The sequence below is a fragment of the Octopus sinensis genome, linkage group LG5, assembly GCF_006345805.1.
Source record: "Octopus sinensis linkage group LG5, ASM634580v1, whole genome shotgun sequence".
NCBI classification, from domain to species: Eukaryota; Metazoa; Mollusca; class Cephalopoda; order Octopoda; family Octopodidae; genus Octopus; species Octopus sinensis.
The window spans coordinates 115,528,016-115,545,596 of NC_043001.1; the positions used below are offsets into that span (position 1 = coordinate 115,528,016).

General features: G+C 36.6%; 1 protein-coding gene across 1 annotated transcript in view; it reads left to right on the forward strand.

The window, feature by feature from the left end:
- The window catches only part of LOC115212246, a 64,889-nt gene that overhangs the window by 21,714 nt on the left and 25,594 nt on the right, over window positions 1-17,581 (forward strand). Inside the window, exon 4 of the mRNA XM_029781084.1 lies at window positions 17,137-17,391. Within this exon, the coding sequence (XP_029636944.1) occupies window positions 17,137-17,391 (255 nt within the window). The remainder of the gene's footprint in view (window positions 1-17,136; window positions 17,392-17,581) is intronic.

Below are 17,581 nucleotides of genomic sequence, written 5' to 3' on the forward strand. Positions count from 1 at the left end.
AAATACAATTTTAATCTTCACAGTCAGGTTCTTGGGTTGAGACAGAGGGGTTTTTGAGGAACATGGTGAGCTTTGTTGGAATAGTTTGTTTTTTTTCCTGTCATATATCTTATGATAACAATACACAGTATCTTGAATGATACATTCAACCTTTGCAAAGCGGTTGACATTAGGATCCATTGCTTTGAAACTGGTAAAAGTTTTATTGAATTGCGAAAACGAAACAATAAACACTTCATTTTGAATTTCTTTTCTGGTTCATCTTCTTCTTTCTCACTTTTTCTTCTACTGCTCTGTGTACTTCCAATTCAATCTCTGCAACTGAGTGAGAGACAGTGGCAGGCAGTGGATGCCTGGGTTTGAGGGAGACCTGTATTACCAGATGCTGCCATGGTTATCGTATGCACAACTGTCCAAAATCCAAAAATTGATTTTGTATTTTATTTATTTTTTGTGGTTATATGTGCAGATTGTCATAAGTCACATAGGTCATAAGTCGAGGAGAAGGTGTATTAGGTAGGTCATCCACATGCAATAACCATGCCAAAGCAGACAATGGAGGTTGGTGCAGTCCTCTGGCTTACCAGCTCCTGTCAAACCATCAAACACATAGGAGACGAATGTTAAATGTTGATGTTGATAATGATGATATATAACACTTACATATACATATATATATCTCACCTAGGGACATCCTCATCAAGGAATTTGACGAGAGGAAGGAGGATCTACAGTCCTCAGACATAGGAGGTAGCTGGAAATTCTTACAGGACAGCTTACTGAGTGCCTTGCGGATAGTGCAAGTCCCTTCCAGACCTAGAGTTTTGTGGTGGGGGAATAATACGGTAGACAAGGCCATGAGAACAAAGAAACAAGCTTGGAAAGCCTGGAAGCGTGGGAGTAGCAGAAAACTGTACCAGATTGCCAAAAGGGAGGCTGGCACCAGTTATACATAGCCAAGGGAGAAGCAGAAAAGAAGAAGTTTTCCCATGTCCAGGCATGTGAGGACCAAAGAACTGAAGTATTCCAGATTGTAAGACAGTATGTAAGGGAAAATTGTTATGTCACAGGAGAGAAATTTGTCCATATGGATGATGGTGCACTTGCTTTTAATGATTCAGAAAATAAAGAGGCTTGGAGGAGCCATTATGGAAGACTGCTGAATGTGGGGAATGAATGAGAGGAGAGCCTGCTAAATGTTGATCCAGTAGAGGGACCAGCTATCTGAATAGACAGCACCCTGGTAGATAAAGGAATTATGGATATGAAGCTAGGAAAAGCCCCCAGCCTATCAGGAATCACCACTGAGATGCTTAAAACATCTGGTGGTTCATGATGGAGTTATACCCAATGACTGGCACAGCAGCACCATAGTCAATTGCTACAAAGGTAAAGGTGATGCTTTAGATAGAAATAACTACAGGGGTATCAAACTGCTGGATCAGGTGATGAAGGTCATAGAGAGGGTCACAGCCCAACTAATTAGAGAGAGAGTCTGCTTAGATGAGATGCAGTCTGGTTAAATGAGATGCCAGGTAGATGCACCACTGATGCTATATTCCTGGTACAGCAACTCCAGGAGAAGTACATAGCCAAGATATATTTGGCTTTTGTGGACTTGGAGAAAGTCTTTGACAGGATCCCCCAATCCCTTATCTGGTGGGAAAAGGGGAAACTGGGGATTGACAAATGGTTAATAAGGGGTATACAGGCCCTATACAGAGTAGGGTTAGTATTGGAAATGAGTATAGTGAAGAATTCCGGGTAGAAGTTGGGGTCCACCAAGGATCAGCCCTCAGCCCCCTCTTATTCATCATAGTCCTCCAGACAATAACAGAGGAATTCAAGACAGATTGCCCTGGGAACTGCTCTATGCTGATGACCTGGTCCTCATAGCAGAATCCCTACCAGAACTAGAGAAGAAACATCAAGTGTGGAAGCAAGGTTTAGAATCAAAGGGCCTTAGAGTCAACGTTGTAAAGACCAAAGTTCTAGTAAGTAGGAAGGCGAACACATCACACACCCCTTCAGGTAGGTGGCCTTGTTCGACCTATAGAAAAGGTCTAGGTAGAAACTCCATAAGATGTACCCAGTTTAAGCTATGGACACGTAAGAGATGCAGTAATATCAAAGGGAGATTAACCAGGAAGATAGCTTTCACATGCAGCAGATGCACAGGGGCAATCAACACCACAGATGCTCAGAAATCAGATTCCATCACATGCCAGGGGAAGAAACTAGAAGTAGTTTATAGCTTCCACTACCTAGGTGACCAAGTCTGTAGTGGGGAGTGAATGCTCAGAGAGTGTTACCACTAGAATAAGAATAGCCTGGGCAAAGTTCAGAAAGCTTCTACCCCTACTGGTGACAAAGGGTCTCTCACTCAGAGTGAAAGGTAGATTGTATGATGCATGTGTGCGAACTGCCATACTTCATGGCTGCTGAAGACATGTGTAGGCTTGAAAGAAATGAAGCTACCATGATCCACTGGATGTGTAATGCCAGTGTTAACACATAACAGTGTGTAAGCTCCCTGAGAGATATGTTAGACATAAGAAGTATTGGATATGGCATGCAAGAGAGACATTTGCATTGGTATGGTCATGTACTACAGATGGACAAGGAGAGCTGCGTGAAGAAGTGCCACTCCCAAACAGTGGAAGGAATCTGGGGTAGAGGTAGACCCAGGAAGATATGGGATGAGTATGACGAAGTATGACGTTTGAACATTGGGCCTCACAGAGGCAGTGACAAAAGACCAAGCCCTTTGGAGGTATGCTGTGACTGAGAAGACCCAGCAAATAAAATGAGTCCACAGCTGTAACCTACACCAGTGTCACATAACCAGCCCACTCAAAAGTACCTTGGATCGTAGGGTGGCATGCCATGCTTGAGGAGATCTATTGAGTCAAGTACATCAACATCAACAGCAATATCAAAATTAAATCAAATGGAAATAGTAGTTGTAAACCCCTTGCTGGTAGCATGTAAAAAGCACCATCCAGATGTGGCCAATGCCAGTGCCGCTTTGACTGAATTCTGTACTGGTGGCATGTAAAAAGCATCATACGATTGTGATCAACGCCAGCTCCTCTGGCTCCTGTGCCAGTGGTACATAAAAGCACCCACTATGCTCTGACTTGTTGGCATAAGGAAGGGCATCCAGCTGTAGAAACACTGCAAGACAGTGTAAGAAAATGGTTAAGCAATAGATATGAAACAAAGAATGGAGGAATGAAAATAGACATGAGATATGTAGGGATGTTGCATCTGTAGATCCATTATTTGGGCAGAATGGTATACATATAAGAGTCCAGTACCTTGTGAGTAAGTTCCAATAATATTTAAAGTTGGTCACTCCAAGTATAGAGTTTGTACACATTGTTATTAAATTGAGGGTTTTATTTAAAGTGACTTAAAAGTTGGTAATGTATTTGTAACATCAAATCAAAACCAGGAGGATAGGAACAAAGAAAAGAAAAAAACAAAAAAAAGTGGGGAGAGAGATAATAAAGAGATGAAGAGGGGAAAATGTACTGGTTAGTGGTCAGTCAAGATAAATTGATAGTAGGAATGGGGAGGTGGGGTGATAGAGAGAGAAAGATATGAGAGTGTAAAAAGATGATAGGGTAAAGAGTAAAGAGTGTCAGATAGAAGGAATGGGGGTTGATTGGTGATAGAGAGAGATAGGTATGAGAGTGTAAAGAGTAAAGTATTGTCAGGAAAGTAGTGATAGAGCCTAAGTGAGGGGCGGAGACGGGGGTAGGAGTAGTAAATTGGTGGAATGAAGAATTTGAGAATATAGGTTAGGTTGGTTAGAGGACTGGTCTATGCTTAGTAGTAGAAGAATATATATATATATAAACATGTATACACATGCATATATTAATATAGATATTTATACATATCAACACCTACACATACAACACGTACTCATATGTTTATGTAGACCCATACATACATGTAATTGTAAGTATTATCGCCCCTATACACGCAGGTATATATACCTTGCATACATACATACATACACACACACATACACACATTTATAAGGTTATTGGGATTACCTAAGGGGTATTGTGGAAATATGCTGTATAGTCATTTAGGCATTTGGATTTGTGGAAGAATTTGAATGTGTGAAAAAAGTGGTGGTTGCATGTGCTTAGTGCCTCATTATGTTTATTTAGCAGTGTTGGATAGTTGTGCTTTAATATGTGAAGTGCCTCCTTCAGGCAAAGCTAGCTGGTTGAGCATTGACCTCTGTAGGGATGCCCTGAATCCAGTAGGGTATATTTGTATTTTTGAGATGATGTATATGGTTGGCGAGTGCTGTAGATTTACTATGTTTATCATATCTAAAAGAATGGAGGTGAGCGGCATATCGCTGCTTAAAATTTTGGGTTGATCCTATGTATATGGCTGTAGAGTTGTGTAATATATTAAGGACAGTGCTTTTATAAATTACATTATATCTTCTGCAATGGGTTTGTAACAGGCAGATGATTCCAGGATGGCAGTTACAATTAAGTGAATTTTGGGGAATGTGTTCAGGAATGGAGGAGGTAATATTATCAGAGGAGAGGTTAGAGAAGGGGGTCGAAGATTCTAGATTATTAGTATTATTAATGTTATCATTAATGTCATTGTTATTATTACTATTGTTGTTATTAATTGTACTATTTGTAAGAGTGGTCGAAATTGTGGTGGTGTTCTGGGCAGTGTCAGTAGGATGGGTTGGGTTGTGGTTGTGGTCTAATGTAAGGGCATCTGTGCTGGAGCTGTGTATATGTTGAGTGTTCTTATGACTAGAGTTGTAATTATGTGAGTTTTGATAGTAAAGTGCTTATTAGAGGCTGCTACAATAGATTCAAAATTGGGTGGGGCAGAATAAGATAGTTTCAGAGTGGATCTAATAAAGATAGAATGATATTTATGTTTCTGAAGGAAGTTAGAGTCTAGTATTTTAAAGAAGGATTTAGCTAAGTTCTTAAAGTTAAGTGAGAATGGGGGTATGTACCACAGAATGGCACGTCTGCCACTTATTTTAGGGTGTCTGGATGTAGTGCTATCAAAGTTTTTAGATAAAGAAGTGCTATCTATACTTTTGGAGAATGTATGTGGGCAGTGAAGCCTTTTGTTATTAGCTGTTTTAGTTGTTTTAGTTTTTGACCTAGTGTTAAATGTATGTATGTGGGATCTAGGTTGCCTAGGTGTAAGACCTTCCTGGGTTCCATCAATGAGTGTGTGTGGTTGGTTGTTATTATGATGGTTGGTGGGTGTTTGAGATGTGATTTGAGATATATATTGTTTGACCCAGGTGTTATGGATGTATTCTATTTGTTGGAAAATGCCGCTAGCAGCAAGTGCTTGTGTGTAATATGGTGCGTGATTATTGAAAATTTCCTCAGTGGAAGAGAGGTTAGATATGCAGGTTGAGATGCCCTTGATTAAGCTATCAAAAGTGGATTTGTGGTCATTGGAGAGGATGTTAAAGTACAATTCGCTTTCTGCTTACATCTTACCCAGAACATGATATATAACTGTACAATAAAAACTACAACTAATGATTTTATATATATCAGTTGTTTGATTAATATGAAACGGCGTCTATACAACTACCTGTCATCCTTTAAACTTAAGTATAAAGCAATTTGTACGTTATTATCCAGTAAAATTTGGAAATTGAAGGAAATAGCAGATATGGGTGTGAGCTGTTCTCTATGGAAACATGAAATTTTTAAGCAAAAAGATAAGGGCAACCTGATTAATAATTGATTAGACCTTAGGGTATCATATGTACATAGTGTCACCTGTACCTTTAAATATTTTAGAAAGTAGCACTTTATTGATCTTGAAATTTAAAACCTATTAGAAACTTCTTTGCTCAAAATTAGTATATAGTGAGCATGTCCTACAACATTATTACTTTAGCTAATACAGGGTAACAGTCTTTAGAGATAAAAGCTAAATAAGTAAATAAACAATTTTTAGTTTTAAATACTTGAATTGTATACATTTTCTATAAATCTTCTCTATTGATGTTACTAAGTTGTGTATATACTTCATCATGATTTTTAGTGATTAAGCTATTTCATATACTTTTCTATGGTGTTCTACCCTACCTGATGATTTTTAAGTGCTCTACCCTCCTGATTTTAGTATTTATATAGGCCTTTATATAAGTAGCCCTTCAAATTAAGTACCCCTTAGAAACCAGAAATATTATGTATGGAGTAACAATAATATCTTCTAAAGCCTATTATATACTTAGTTTTAAAATTTAGTATGGAATTAGAATGTCCTATAACATCAATATTCCTTTAGATAATACCAGGTATCAGTCTTTATTGATACTAGCTTAATAAATAAAGATTTAATTTTAGTTTAGTATACTTAAATTATAATACATTTTCTTTAAACCTTCTCTATTGATGTCAATAAGGTATATTTACTTTGTCATGTTTTTAGTGATTGAGCTATTTTATTCCTTTTCTATGGTGTTCTGCCCTACTTGATTGTTTTATTATCTATTATTTTAAAATAGCCTTTATTTATTTATAAAATGAATCTAATTTTGTACCTCTATAAATTCATACTTGGTTTATATAAAACAATACTGGTATATTCACTCCTTAAAATAAACTGCTTAGATTATAATTTAATTAATATATAGTTAGCATGCTCTCTTACCTCAGTACGCCTTTATTAAATACCAGTATATACTAATTGATCAATCTTCATAGATACCATCTTATAAGTTCGTATTTAAGTATATAATAAGTATAAATATTAAGCTATTATGAGATAACTTCTTTGCCTCCCTCTAATGTGGTAAAAGTTTGGTATATACTCAAAAGTATTCAAAAAAATCTTTTCATCCTTTTGTTTTAATATTCTTCTGAATAACCCTAAATTTTAACTTTATACAGTATGGCAATATTGTTTAAAATGTTTCAAATTTTTAACTATAGTACCACATAAGATTTCCCCTGTTTCATTTTAAATGGTCTAATAGCGGCCTGCCCCTTTAATTGGCTACTAAAATCTTGATTTCAGATTTCCTTTACCAAATCTTATGATACTGCTTCAAATAAATCTTGATAGTTTTTTATGACTATACCCACTATGATTTCTGTTGATTCCCTCATCCCACTTCCTAACAGGCACTACTCCTTGCTCTTTTGGCCTTAGATATACAAATATTTGATAAACTAGACTATAAATTAAAACTGACCCCATAAAACAGTGACAAGCAAAATCTGTAACAAGTCTTTCTTCCTGATACCTTAGTAGCTTCTAAGCTGAAGTGAAGACAGCATGTTCTCTGTAAATCTCCTTACCTTCTTGGAGATTTAATGTAAAATTATACTAATGTGTCCATCTGATTTAATTTAATTAAATTCTATCTCTTTGTGCAGCTGAGGATTGCTCTGCATTTAAATTGATGTAATGATTGCATTGTTCAATTAAATGGAATTACGTGAAACGATTGTACTGCATTACTTCTGTACTGCATTACTTCTGTATACCCTTGTTGCATATTTTTATATATATATATATATATATATATATATACGATACAATGATATCAAACCAATGTAAGACATGCTATCTTGAAGATAGCTTGTTCACACTAGTATATATCAAAAGAAAGACGCTGTAAAGTACGATATGTCACCAAAGATCAGGCTCATTTGTGGGTTCCGCACTTCACACTAATATCCAATGTATTATGATACAGGGCATCAAACTTGGGGTAGGCTACTGTGCAGAATACAAGCCAAATAACAACAACAACAATGATAATAGTAATAATTAAAAAACCAGTATGGTATCCATCACTTTATTAGACATACATGTGTTTCCGAAAAATGCCAAAGTATTTATATGACATTTGTAGAAACATTAGGCAGCCACAGATGTCAAAACTCCTATACACTATTATTATTATTGGGAAAAGTGTATATACTTGGAGCTTTAAATCTGTTGTATTTATTGAGAGATACTAATGAGGTCAAATGTAAAGTTGTATAATGTTTCTACAAATGTTAAATAGTTAATTCAGAATTTTGTTGAAATACTTATATATCCTATAAAGCATTGAATACCATACTGTTTTTTGATTATTATTATTATTTCCATATAAGACAGTGAGCTGGCTCAATCATTACTGCACTGGGCAAAGTGCTTAGCAGCATTTCTGGTTTTTACATCCTGAGTTCAAATTCCACCTGAAGGTGATTTTGCCTTTCATCATTTTGGGTCGATAAAGTAAGTACCAGTCAAGTACTGGAGTCATTGTAATCAACAAAACCCCTGTGAAACAGTTGGTGATTCGCTGTGCTTGAGAAGGTTCATCCAGCTAAGTAAAATCAGGACAATTAAGGCATGTCATTTATGTCTATGCTCCAGGCAAGCTTCTTCCCCACAATCCAAACACCTCCCCCTCCTTCCACCCATATTCACCACTCACTGTATTCCCCTCCCCTCTATCTCCCACTCTCCCTTTGCACCTTTGCAAACCTACCTGCATAAAATGTGTCCCCATCAAATCTCTTCCCAACAACATATCCTCCTAACATTCCACTTCTGTCTGCTTGTGTCCACTTACTACAGACCTTCCCCTCCACCTTTCACTCTTCTTTTGCATTCTCATAAACTTACCCATCCACTCACCCTATCCAATCACTTACACCTCCCTGTAACTTGAGTGCACTCCCCCCCCATCACATAATCATCTCTCTCACCCTTTCTTTTTCCAGCTGAGGTAGCCATGCATCTCCTCTACTGCAAGGCAACTATTTCTGTCCCTCTATTCATACTCTAAACTCTTATCACTTAGCACAAAACCACTTCTTTTGATACTCTTCCTCCTCTCAGTTGAGGAGTCTTGCCTTGCAAGTTACTTACTTAGTGATGTTACTGCTGCCAGTGCCATGTAAAAACTGAAAGAATCCTACCATATGTATGCTTAGATGTATGTATGTGTGTATGTTACTGTCTCCTTGCCTTGACATTATGTGATGAATGACACTATCATGCATATAGTGCCTTTTATTTCCAATTGTCTTTGAAAACTTGTCTGGTCAATAGGGAAATATTACCTTACTGGGAAATAAGTGAGAGTTGTCATTAGGAAAGGCACTTGGTTATAAGAAATCTGTCTTCATGTCCACAGTTCCATGTGAGCATGGAACATTTGGTATTAAAAGGATGATGATACATTAACACACACATACATACACACAATAATAATAAAAATGGACAATTACTGTTCAGTTAAACACATGTTTATTCATCAGTAAGATATGAGGTAGTATCAAAAAGTTCCCAGACTAGTTCTATAGTGTGCCAACAGTTGGCAGTATACAGTTGCATGTGCAATGAAAGCTGTGAAGTAGTGACCTTATCAAAGTAGTGTGTCAAATGGTATCGCTGTGTTTACATTACAAGTTGTGAAATTTGTGTTTTTGTGGTCATGTGTATTCTGTAGTCTATAATTTTGTCACAGACATGAAGTTTCAACGAAGAGCCAACGTGAAATTTTGCATTAAACTTTTTGTGTTAAACTTGAGAAGTCTGCTACAGAGACATTGAGCAAGCTCTGGCAGGATTATTGTAACAAGGCAATGAATCATACACAATATTTTGAGTGGTACAGGCGCTGCAAAAGTGGAAGAACATTCCTGAAAGACACTGAGCAATCTGGAAGATTTGCAACAAGAATCACCCCCAGGAAAGTGGTGAAAATTCCTCAGCTTGTGCATGAGGGCTGTGTCGGAGGAATGAATGACATTGCTGATGTTGTTGGTCTGTTGTATGGGTCCATGCAGGCAATTCTAATACCTGAATTGAACATGTGGTGTGTTTCTGCCAAGTTTGTCTCTCACCTACTGAGCAGAAAGAGTATCATGTTGAAGTTTGTCAAGATCTTCGTCAGCATGCCACTGATGACTCATCTTTTATGTCAAGGATCATCACCAGTTACAAGAGTTGAGCCTACAGGTTTGACCCTGAGACAAAGCAGCAGTCATCACAGTGGAAGAGCCCTTCATCTCCATGACTGAAGAAGGCACGACAGAGTCACAGCTCAATCAACAACATGCTCATCATTTTCTTCGTCATCTGTGATATTGTGCATTGAGGGTTCATCCTCCAGAGCCAGACTGTCGATTGTAACTTCTACTGAGATATTTTGAAACATTTGAGGAAGGGACATTTGGTGAAAGCAACCAGATTTATGGAGTGAGAAGAATTGGATTCTTCATAACAGTGTACCCTGTTACCAAGCTCCCCTCACTCGTGAGTTTCTCCCTCAAAATAACATGGTATGACTTCCACACCCACCATGTTCACCAAATTTAGCGCCTGCAGAATTCCATCTATTTCCCAAGATGAAAATGCAGCTCAATGGTCATGGTTCTAACACTTCTAATCACAGAAGATCCTCAACTCACTTATGGAAAACAACTTTCAGGTTGGATTCCAAAAGAAGCAGGAACGCTGAGACAAGAGTATTGTCACACAAGGTGACTATTTCGAAAGAGATGATGTTAAAACTTAGTAAGTAAATAAGTAATTTTTTATTAAACATAACTAGTCCGGGAACGTTTTGATACTACCTCGTATCTTTAATTGCCTTATATATCATGCTACTGTCAACTAGGATAGATGGTCCCTGTGTTGGGTTCACATGACGGAGACTCTCTTTCTTCCATTCATTGTCCACATTTAATAGTCTTTCATAATAACTTTTTTATGCCACTTTCTTTTCAGGATTACTAAGAGCAAGCGTACCATTATCTGTTGGTACATCCTTCTCCCCCACAACATCTTGTTTCTCTCTAACACACGGTCTAGCAATCTGAAATACCTCAAATCTCTGATCTTCACACTGTAAAACATTGGCAAAACTCTTCCTTTCTGTTTCTGCCCAAGCCAGATATACCTGACGCATTGCTTCTTTTTTACCTATCTGATATGTTTCTTTAGTACCCACACTCTTCCATTATTTCCAAGCCTGTCTCTTCTCTTTTATAACTCCATCAATCTCACTGTTTCACCACTTTGTCAACTTGGTCTGAGAGAAAGAAACTTTACTCCAATCATAGGTTTGATCTGTCACATTTTGTTGATTGTCCCATAAGAACTCCCAATTGTCCTCTATGTTGCATGACTCCATCTCTACCTACTCACGAAAGGTTTCATTAAGAACATCTCTAAAGTCTTTGCCCATTTGAAGGATACTTGAGCTTCTATAACTTCCTTTTCCATTTTGGTTTGTGAGCAGTCTAGTTGAGGCTCACTTTCATCATAACCTCTTGCATCCACATGCCTCCACTCAAGCATTTCATCAATCTCACCAGACATACCTTTCATTGTTCTCACATTGATTGTGGCAGCTCTGAGCTTGTGAATCTAGGAAGCCTGGGAGGGAAGTTGTGATGTTTTCAAAATCAGGATCTTGGCGGTTGCTTGCTTGAATATAGTGGGTCCTGCAGCCTAGAGTTAGCAGGTACAGGTACAGGTTGCAACATAGATAACAATTAAAATTTCCATCGGTTCTGATTATCTTTTGTGGATATGCAACTATGGTGGAGGTTTCAGGTAAATTGGAAGTCTTTGACATTATTATTATTAAGGCAACAATTAGTCTTTGGCAATAGAGAAGTAGCTGTGCACATCATGATAATATACATTTCTAAATTATAACCAGCATCACATTGTACACATATATATAGAGACATACACTTGTATGCATAAGTGCATACATGAAGCCTGCATTACTAGTAGCGACATGCTCGTGGGTCCACAATGTTTATATGCATTACGTGTATCCATATATTATGCACTCGTGAAAACAGTTCACAGGTCAATAGAATAATTTTGACATAGTGACAAGTGCTACATATACATACATATTTATATGCATGTATGTATATAGATACATATAGATAGATATGTATGTGTTTGTGTGTAAATTTTTAATAGAAAATTGTAAGTTGGAGTTGATTGTTGCCTGAAAATGATGTGAATTATGAGAAATATTTTTAACATGTTAGTTTATCAGTCCATATTGTAAAATTCTTAGAATAATATATTTAAAAGGATAGATATAGGTAACTATTAAACATTTGTCCATAATGGACATATGTCTATGTGACATGCCCATGAATTCAGATGAAACTGAAATATTTAAATAAATCATTAAAATGAAAACGGTTGTGTTTGTAATTACAGGTTGAAGAATATACACCATATAATTGATGCAAAAAAAAAACTAAATATAATAATAGGATGAAAATGAGACCAAATTACACTGTAACAAAATGTTAATTAATTTTGTTTTTCTTTGGTCAGTTAGTGTTATTTCTTATTTGCTTCTATCTATAAATCAAAGGGAATGAGTAGCATCACCTTCAAACTTTGCTATTGTGATCAAGTCATCAATGTTTTGAAACTGTCTCATTTCCATTATACTTCAGACTGATTCACTGCTGAGCTGCTGAAGCAGAAATATTGTTGTAGCATATAATCTGCTTGATACCACATATTTGCTTGATCTTTATCACTTGAGCATGTCTGTTATTGGTTGACAATCTGTTAATCTCTAATTGTGAGCTGGAGTAGTGGTGGAGCATTATAGCCATGTGTTGAGAGGATTCTTTGGGGTTTGAATAAATGTAACAAAAGCAAAGTTTGAAAGGAATATAAGCCATTTTTTATACTTTCTAGGGGTAAATATATAGGAAATAACAGTTGCTACCAAGGACAAAAATCTTGTTTATAGATGTTATCAAATGTAACATGAAAACTGATAATACATGAAAACGAAATTCAAATGAGATAATGATGAATAATGTATTAGGTATTAATGTATATACATATCTATATTAACAAATGTATTTTTTCACTACATAAACAAACAAACTTTGCTTTTTATATTTATTGTTTACAATGGTCAGTGTAAAAACAAACTTTGTTTTTTTTTACAGTGAAATAGTATGTAGATTGCTAGAAATAGGAGCCAATACACCACCAAGTCACCCCCATCTATTTTCAGAAAATAAGTGTACAGTTATGTGCGGAATCATCATCATCATTTAATATCCATTGGCCGTGCTGGCATGGGTTGGATGGTTTGACTGGGCTGGTATGCTGGAAAGCTGCACCAGACTCCAGTCAGATTTGGCATCGTTTTCTACAGCTGGATGCCCTTCCTAATGCCAACCACTCTGAGTGTGTAATGGGTGCTTTTACATGCCACTGGCATGACACTGGGGTGTGTTTATGAGCCTCAGGCACAGGTGCCAATTAGTGTGACACTTGTATTTGTTGCAACTGATTTTGCTTGGCTTGATGGGTCTTCTTCTCAAGCACGACATAATGCCAAAGGTCTTGGTCATTGCCTCCGTGAGCCCCAACACTTGAAAGGAACTCAGCCACTTTGATACACAAAACCAGAAATACTATCAATTTTATTTAGTATTTTCAGCATTCATGATAGTGAAATAGACTGTATGTGAATTGCTAGAAATAGTAGCCAGTACACCTCCTACTTGCCCCCTTTTCATTCTGTTTTCAGAAAATAAGTGCACAGTTATCTGCAGAATGGTTAGATTAATTCAAATGATGTAAAAATCCTGAAATGTTGCCAATTTTATTTAGTGTTTTCAGTGGTCAACCTAGAAACAAACAAACTTTGCTTTTTATAAGGACATGTAGACATCATAGTGAAATGATACATGGATTGCCAATACACCACCAAGTTGACTCCCACTAATCCATTTTTAGAAAATAAGTGAACTGTTATGTGCAGAATGGTCAATAACAAGCAAAGTCTGAAATATTATCAATTTTATTGAGTATTTTCAGTGGTCAGTGTACAAACAAATAGATTGCTGGACCGATCACCAACTTGAGATCTCACATCTCTATGATGGCATGGTAGGATGTTTGCAAACTAAATGCACTTTCTGAATCATTCTTCATCTCCAGAGGTCTGAAAGAAAGCTGCATCCTGGCTCTTACCTTGTTCTCCTTCAACCTGATGGTGATGCTCAATGAAATCCCACATGACTCTCTCAGTGTCAATATCCGCTATCACCTGCATAGCAGACTCTATAACCTGGCACGCCTAAGATCCAAAACTTGAACATCAAATAGCAGCATCAAGAAGTTCCAGTACACAAATGACAGTGCTACTCCTATTGCCTCTGTTGTTGACCTCCAGCACTGTTTGACTCTTGTCTTAGAAGCCTACCATTGCTTTGGGATGGAAGTGAATGAGGACAAAATGAAAAGACTTGTGTAGTCTGTTCCTGGACAAGAAATACTAGAAGCTACTGTCAACATAGGGGACACCTCTGGAAGTCATCAGTTATTTCCAGTACCTCAGCAGCACTCTCTCACAATCTGCACCATACAAAAGGGACATCGACCACTGCATCAAATCCACCCATTTGGCTTTTAGAAGACACAGCAAGCATGTATTCAACAACCACAGGCTCCCTCTCTGAACAAAATTCATGGTGTTCCATGTCCTTGTCATCTTCACCTTGCTCTACACATGTGAGACATGGGCTCTGTATTGAAAAGACCTGAAAAAGTTTGAGCATTTCCAACCAGCTAAGCTTTAACAGATCCTCAATATCAAATGGCAGGACTGACACGTCATCTACAAAGTCTTCGATCATTCAGAAATGCCAAGCATTGAAGTTGCCATCTTCAAGCATTGCCTCAAGTGGTCAAGACATTATATCATCTGAACAGCCCCATCCTCTACAGTGAGTTTGGCAATGGCATTGAAGACCCCCAAACTGCAGATTCAAAGAACAACTGAAGTCTTCCCTCCTTCAAGCTGCAATCACCCTTAATACCTGGAAACTGAAATTGTCAACTGTCCACCTTGGCGAAGAGCAATTCATTTCACTTTTGAGGAGAAAGACTGAAGAAGAAGCAAAAGAAAGCAATGCAAGGCCTGACAACTGCAGCCAAGTCCACACCCACCCTGCCATGCAGTCAATGCGTGAGGTTGTTCCATTCCTGACTTGGCCTTCTCAGCCATGTCAAGTTTAAGTATTGTGGAGGCATCAAATGAACCAAATCTGGACAGAGTGGTGCCAACAACTATGTATACATTTTACCTTGTTTTGTATTTTTACTGTGTATGTTTTCTACACATTTTTATCATGCAATTCTATTTAAATCACCACATTTTATGTTCATCTTTGTGTATTGTCTCCCTCATCCATCACCCAGCTTTCAAATGAAAGAAATTGTAGCTGTTGTTGTTAATGTAGCAAATTAGCAGAATCTTTGAAGCATTAGAAAAAGGCTTTGTGGTGTTTGTTCCAACACTTTATGTACTGAGTTCTATTCTTGCAATGGTCAGGTGTACCTTTCACTCTTTTGGTGTTGATAAAACAAAATAAAATTATATAATATTGGTGATATTGACTAATTCCTGGAAAATTGTCTAACTGTCACCATTATTATCATTATTATTATTATTTATTATTATATATTATATTATATATATATTATTATTATTATTATCATTATTATTATTATTATTATCATCATTATTATTATTATTATTTATTATTATATTATTATCATATTATTATTATTATTATTATCATCATTATTATTGTGGCAGTAAGCTAGCAGAATTGTAAGCACACCAGGCAAAATTCCTAGCAACATTTCATCCATTTGTATGTTTTGAGTTCAAATTTTGCTGAGGTCAACTTTACCTTTCAACTTTTCGAGGTTGATAAAATAAGTACCAGTTGAACCCTGGGATAGATGTAATCACCATGCCCCTCCCTCAAAATTGCTGACTTTGAGCCAGAATTTGAAATCATTATTATTATTGTTAAGGCAGTGAACTGACAAGACCATTAGCATGCTAAACAAAATGTTTGCAACATTTCATTTGTCTTTATATTCTGAATTCAAATGGCACGAGGTTGTCTTTCATCTTTACAGATGACTAGGGTCATTGTAATTGGCTAACCCCACCTCCCTCAAAATTTCACTCCTTGAGCCCATAATAGGGTTATTGTTATTCAAGATGGCAAGCTGGCAGAATCATTGGCACACCAGGCAAAATGTTAAGTAGCATTTCACCCATTCCTATGTTTTGAGTTCAAATTCCTCAGAGGTTGACTTTGCCTTTCATCCTTTTGGAGTTGATATATTAAGTACCAGTGAAATACTGGGGTTGATGTAATTAACTAGTCACCTCCCACCAAATTTCAGACCTTGTGCCTTTAGTTTTACATTATTATCATTATTGTTATTATTATTATTATGGTATCAATCTGACAGACAAGATGTGTCAAACAAGATGTGTTGCAATATTCGCATTCATTTCCTAGTGAGATTAAATTCACCCTTAGTCCTTCCAATGTTGATAAAATAAAGAAATAAAGTCAGGTGGTTGATGTTATCAGCTAACACACTTCACCTCGAAATTGCTGGCTTTTTGCAAAAATCAAAAGTAATTATTGGTTTCATATTTTGGCACAAGGCCTGCAATTTTAGGAGTTGGAGTAAGTTGATTACGTTGACTCCAGTGTCCTACTTGGTACTTATTTTATTGACCCTGGAAGGATGAAATGCAAAGTTGATCTCAGCAAAATTTGACCTCAGAATATAAAGTTGGTTGAAATGCCACTAAGCATTTTTCCTGATATGCTAATAGTTCTGCCCGCTCACTGCCCTAAAATCCAAAGTAATTAATGTGGTAAATAAGCAGCATCAGCAGAAGATGGGACAAAATAAAATTAATTATTTAGTTAGGCCTGTTTACATTCTGAGTTCAAATTCTATTGAAATTGATTTTTTGACTTTCATTTCTTCAAGGCTAGTAAAAGAGAGAACCCATCTTGGGTCATTGATATTGACATAGCCCCTCCTCTCAAAATTGTACCTGATTTATTACAAACGTGACCAATGTTCAAATCTTTATTATTAGAAACATATTTTTAAAATTTTGAAAAATTGCTCATTTTCTTCAAAATATACTTCTGGTTTGTTTTTTTTCTTTACTTTTTTGTTCTTTTATTAAGTGCACTAATTTGATTTTGTTTGTTTTTCTTTTAACTCTTTATGTTCTGAAATTCATAGATTCTCCAGAAGACAGTATGATACTAGATGTTTCTGGAGGAAAAGTATGTGTTGATACTCCAACCAAATTCCACTGCAGTTGGAAAGGTGGTAATCCACCAGCAAGTGTAACCCTGAAGTATGAAAAATACTCAAATACTAGTAAAGAAGAAGTTGAAATTAATGTAATACCTTCCAAATCTCATCAAACAGTCAAGTGTCTGGGCATTCATATTGCTGCAAATGTGTCTCGTGAAAAGAATTTAACTATTCATTGTGAGTATAAGTGGAGCATCTTTTGAAATTTTTTATCTTCTGTTTTTATCATTTTCTTTTTTTAATTCAAATATGAAAAAAAATTTTTAACTGTAAGATTCTAGTCTTTTGTATATGTTGGTTGGTTTGGCTGTAGGTTTTTGAGTGAAGGGAGAAAATATATAATATCCTGTGATTCCAAACCAGGTGA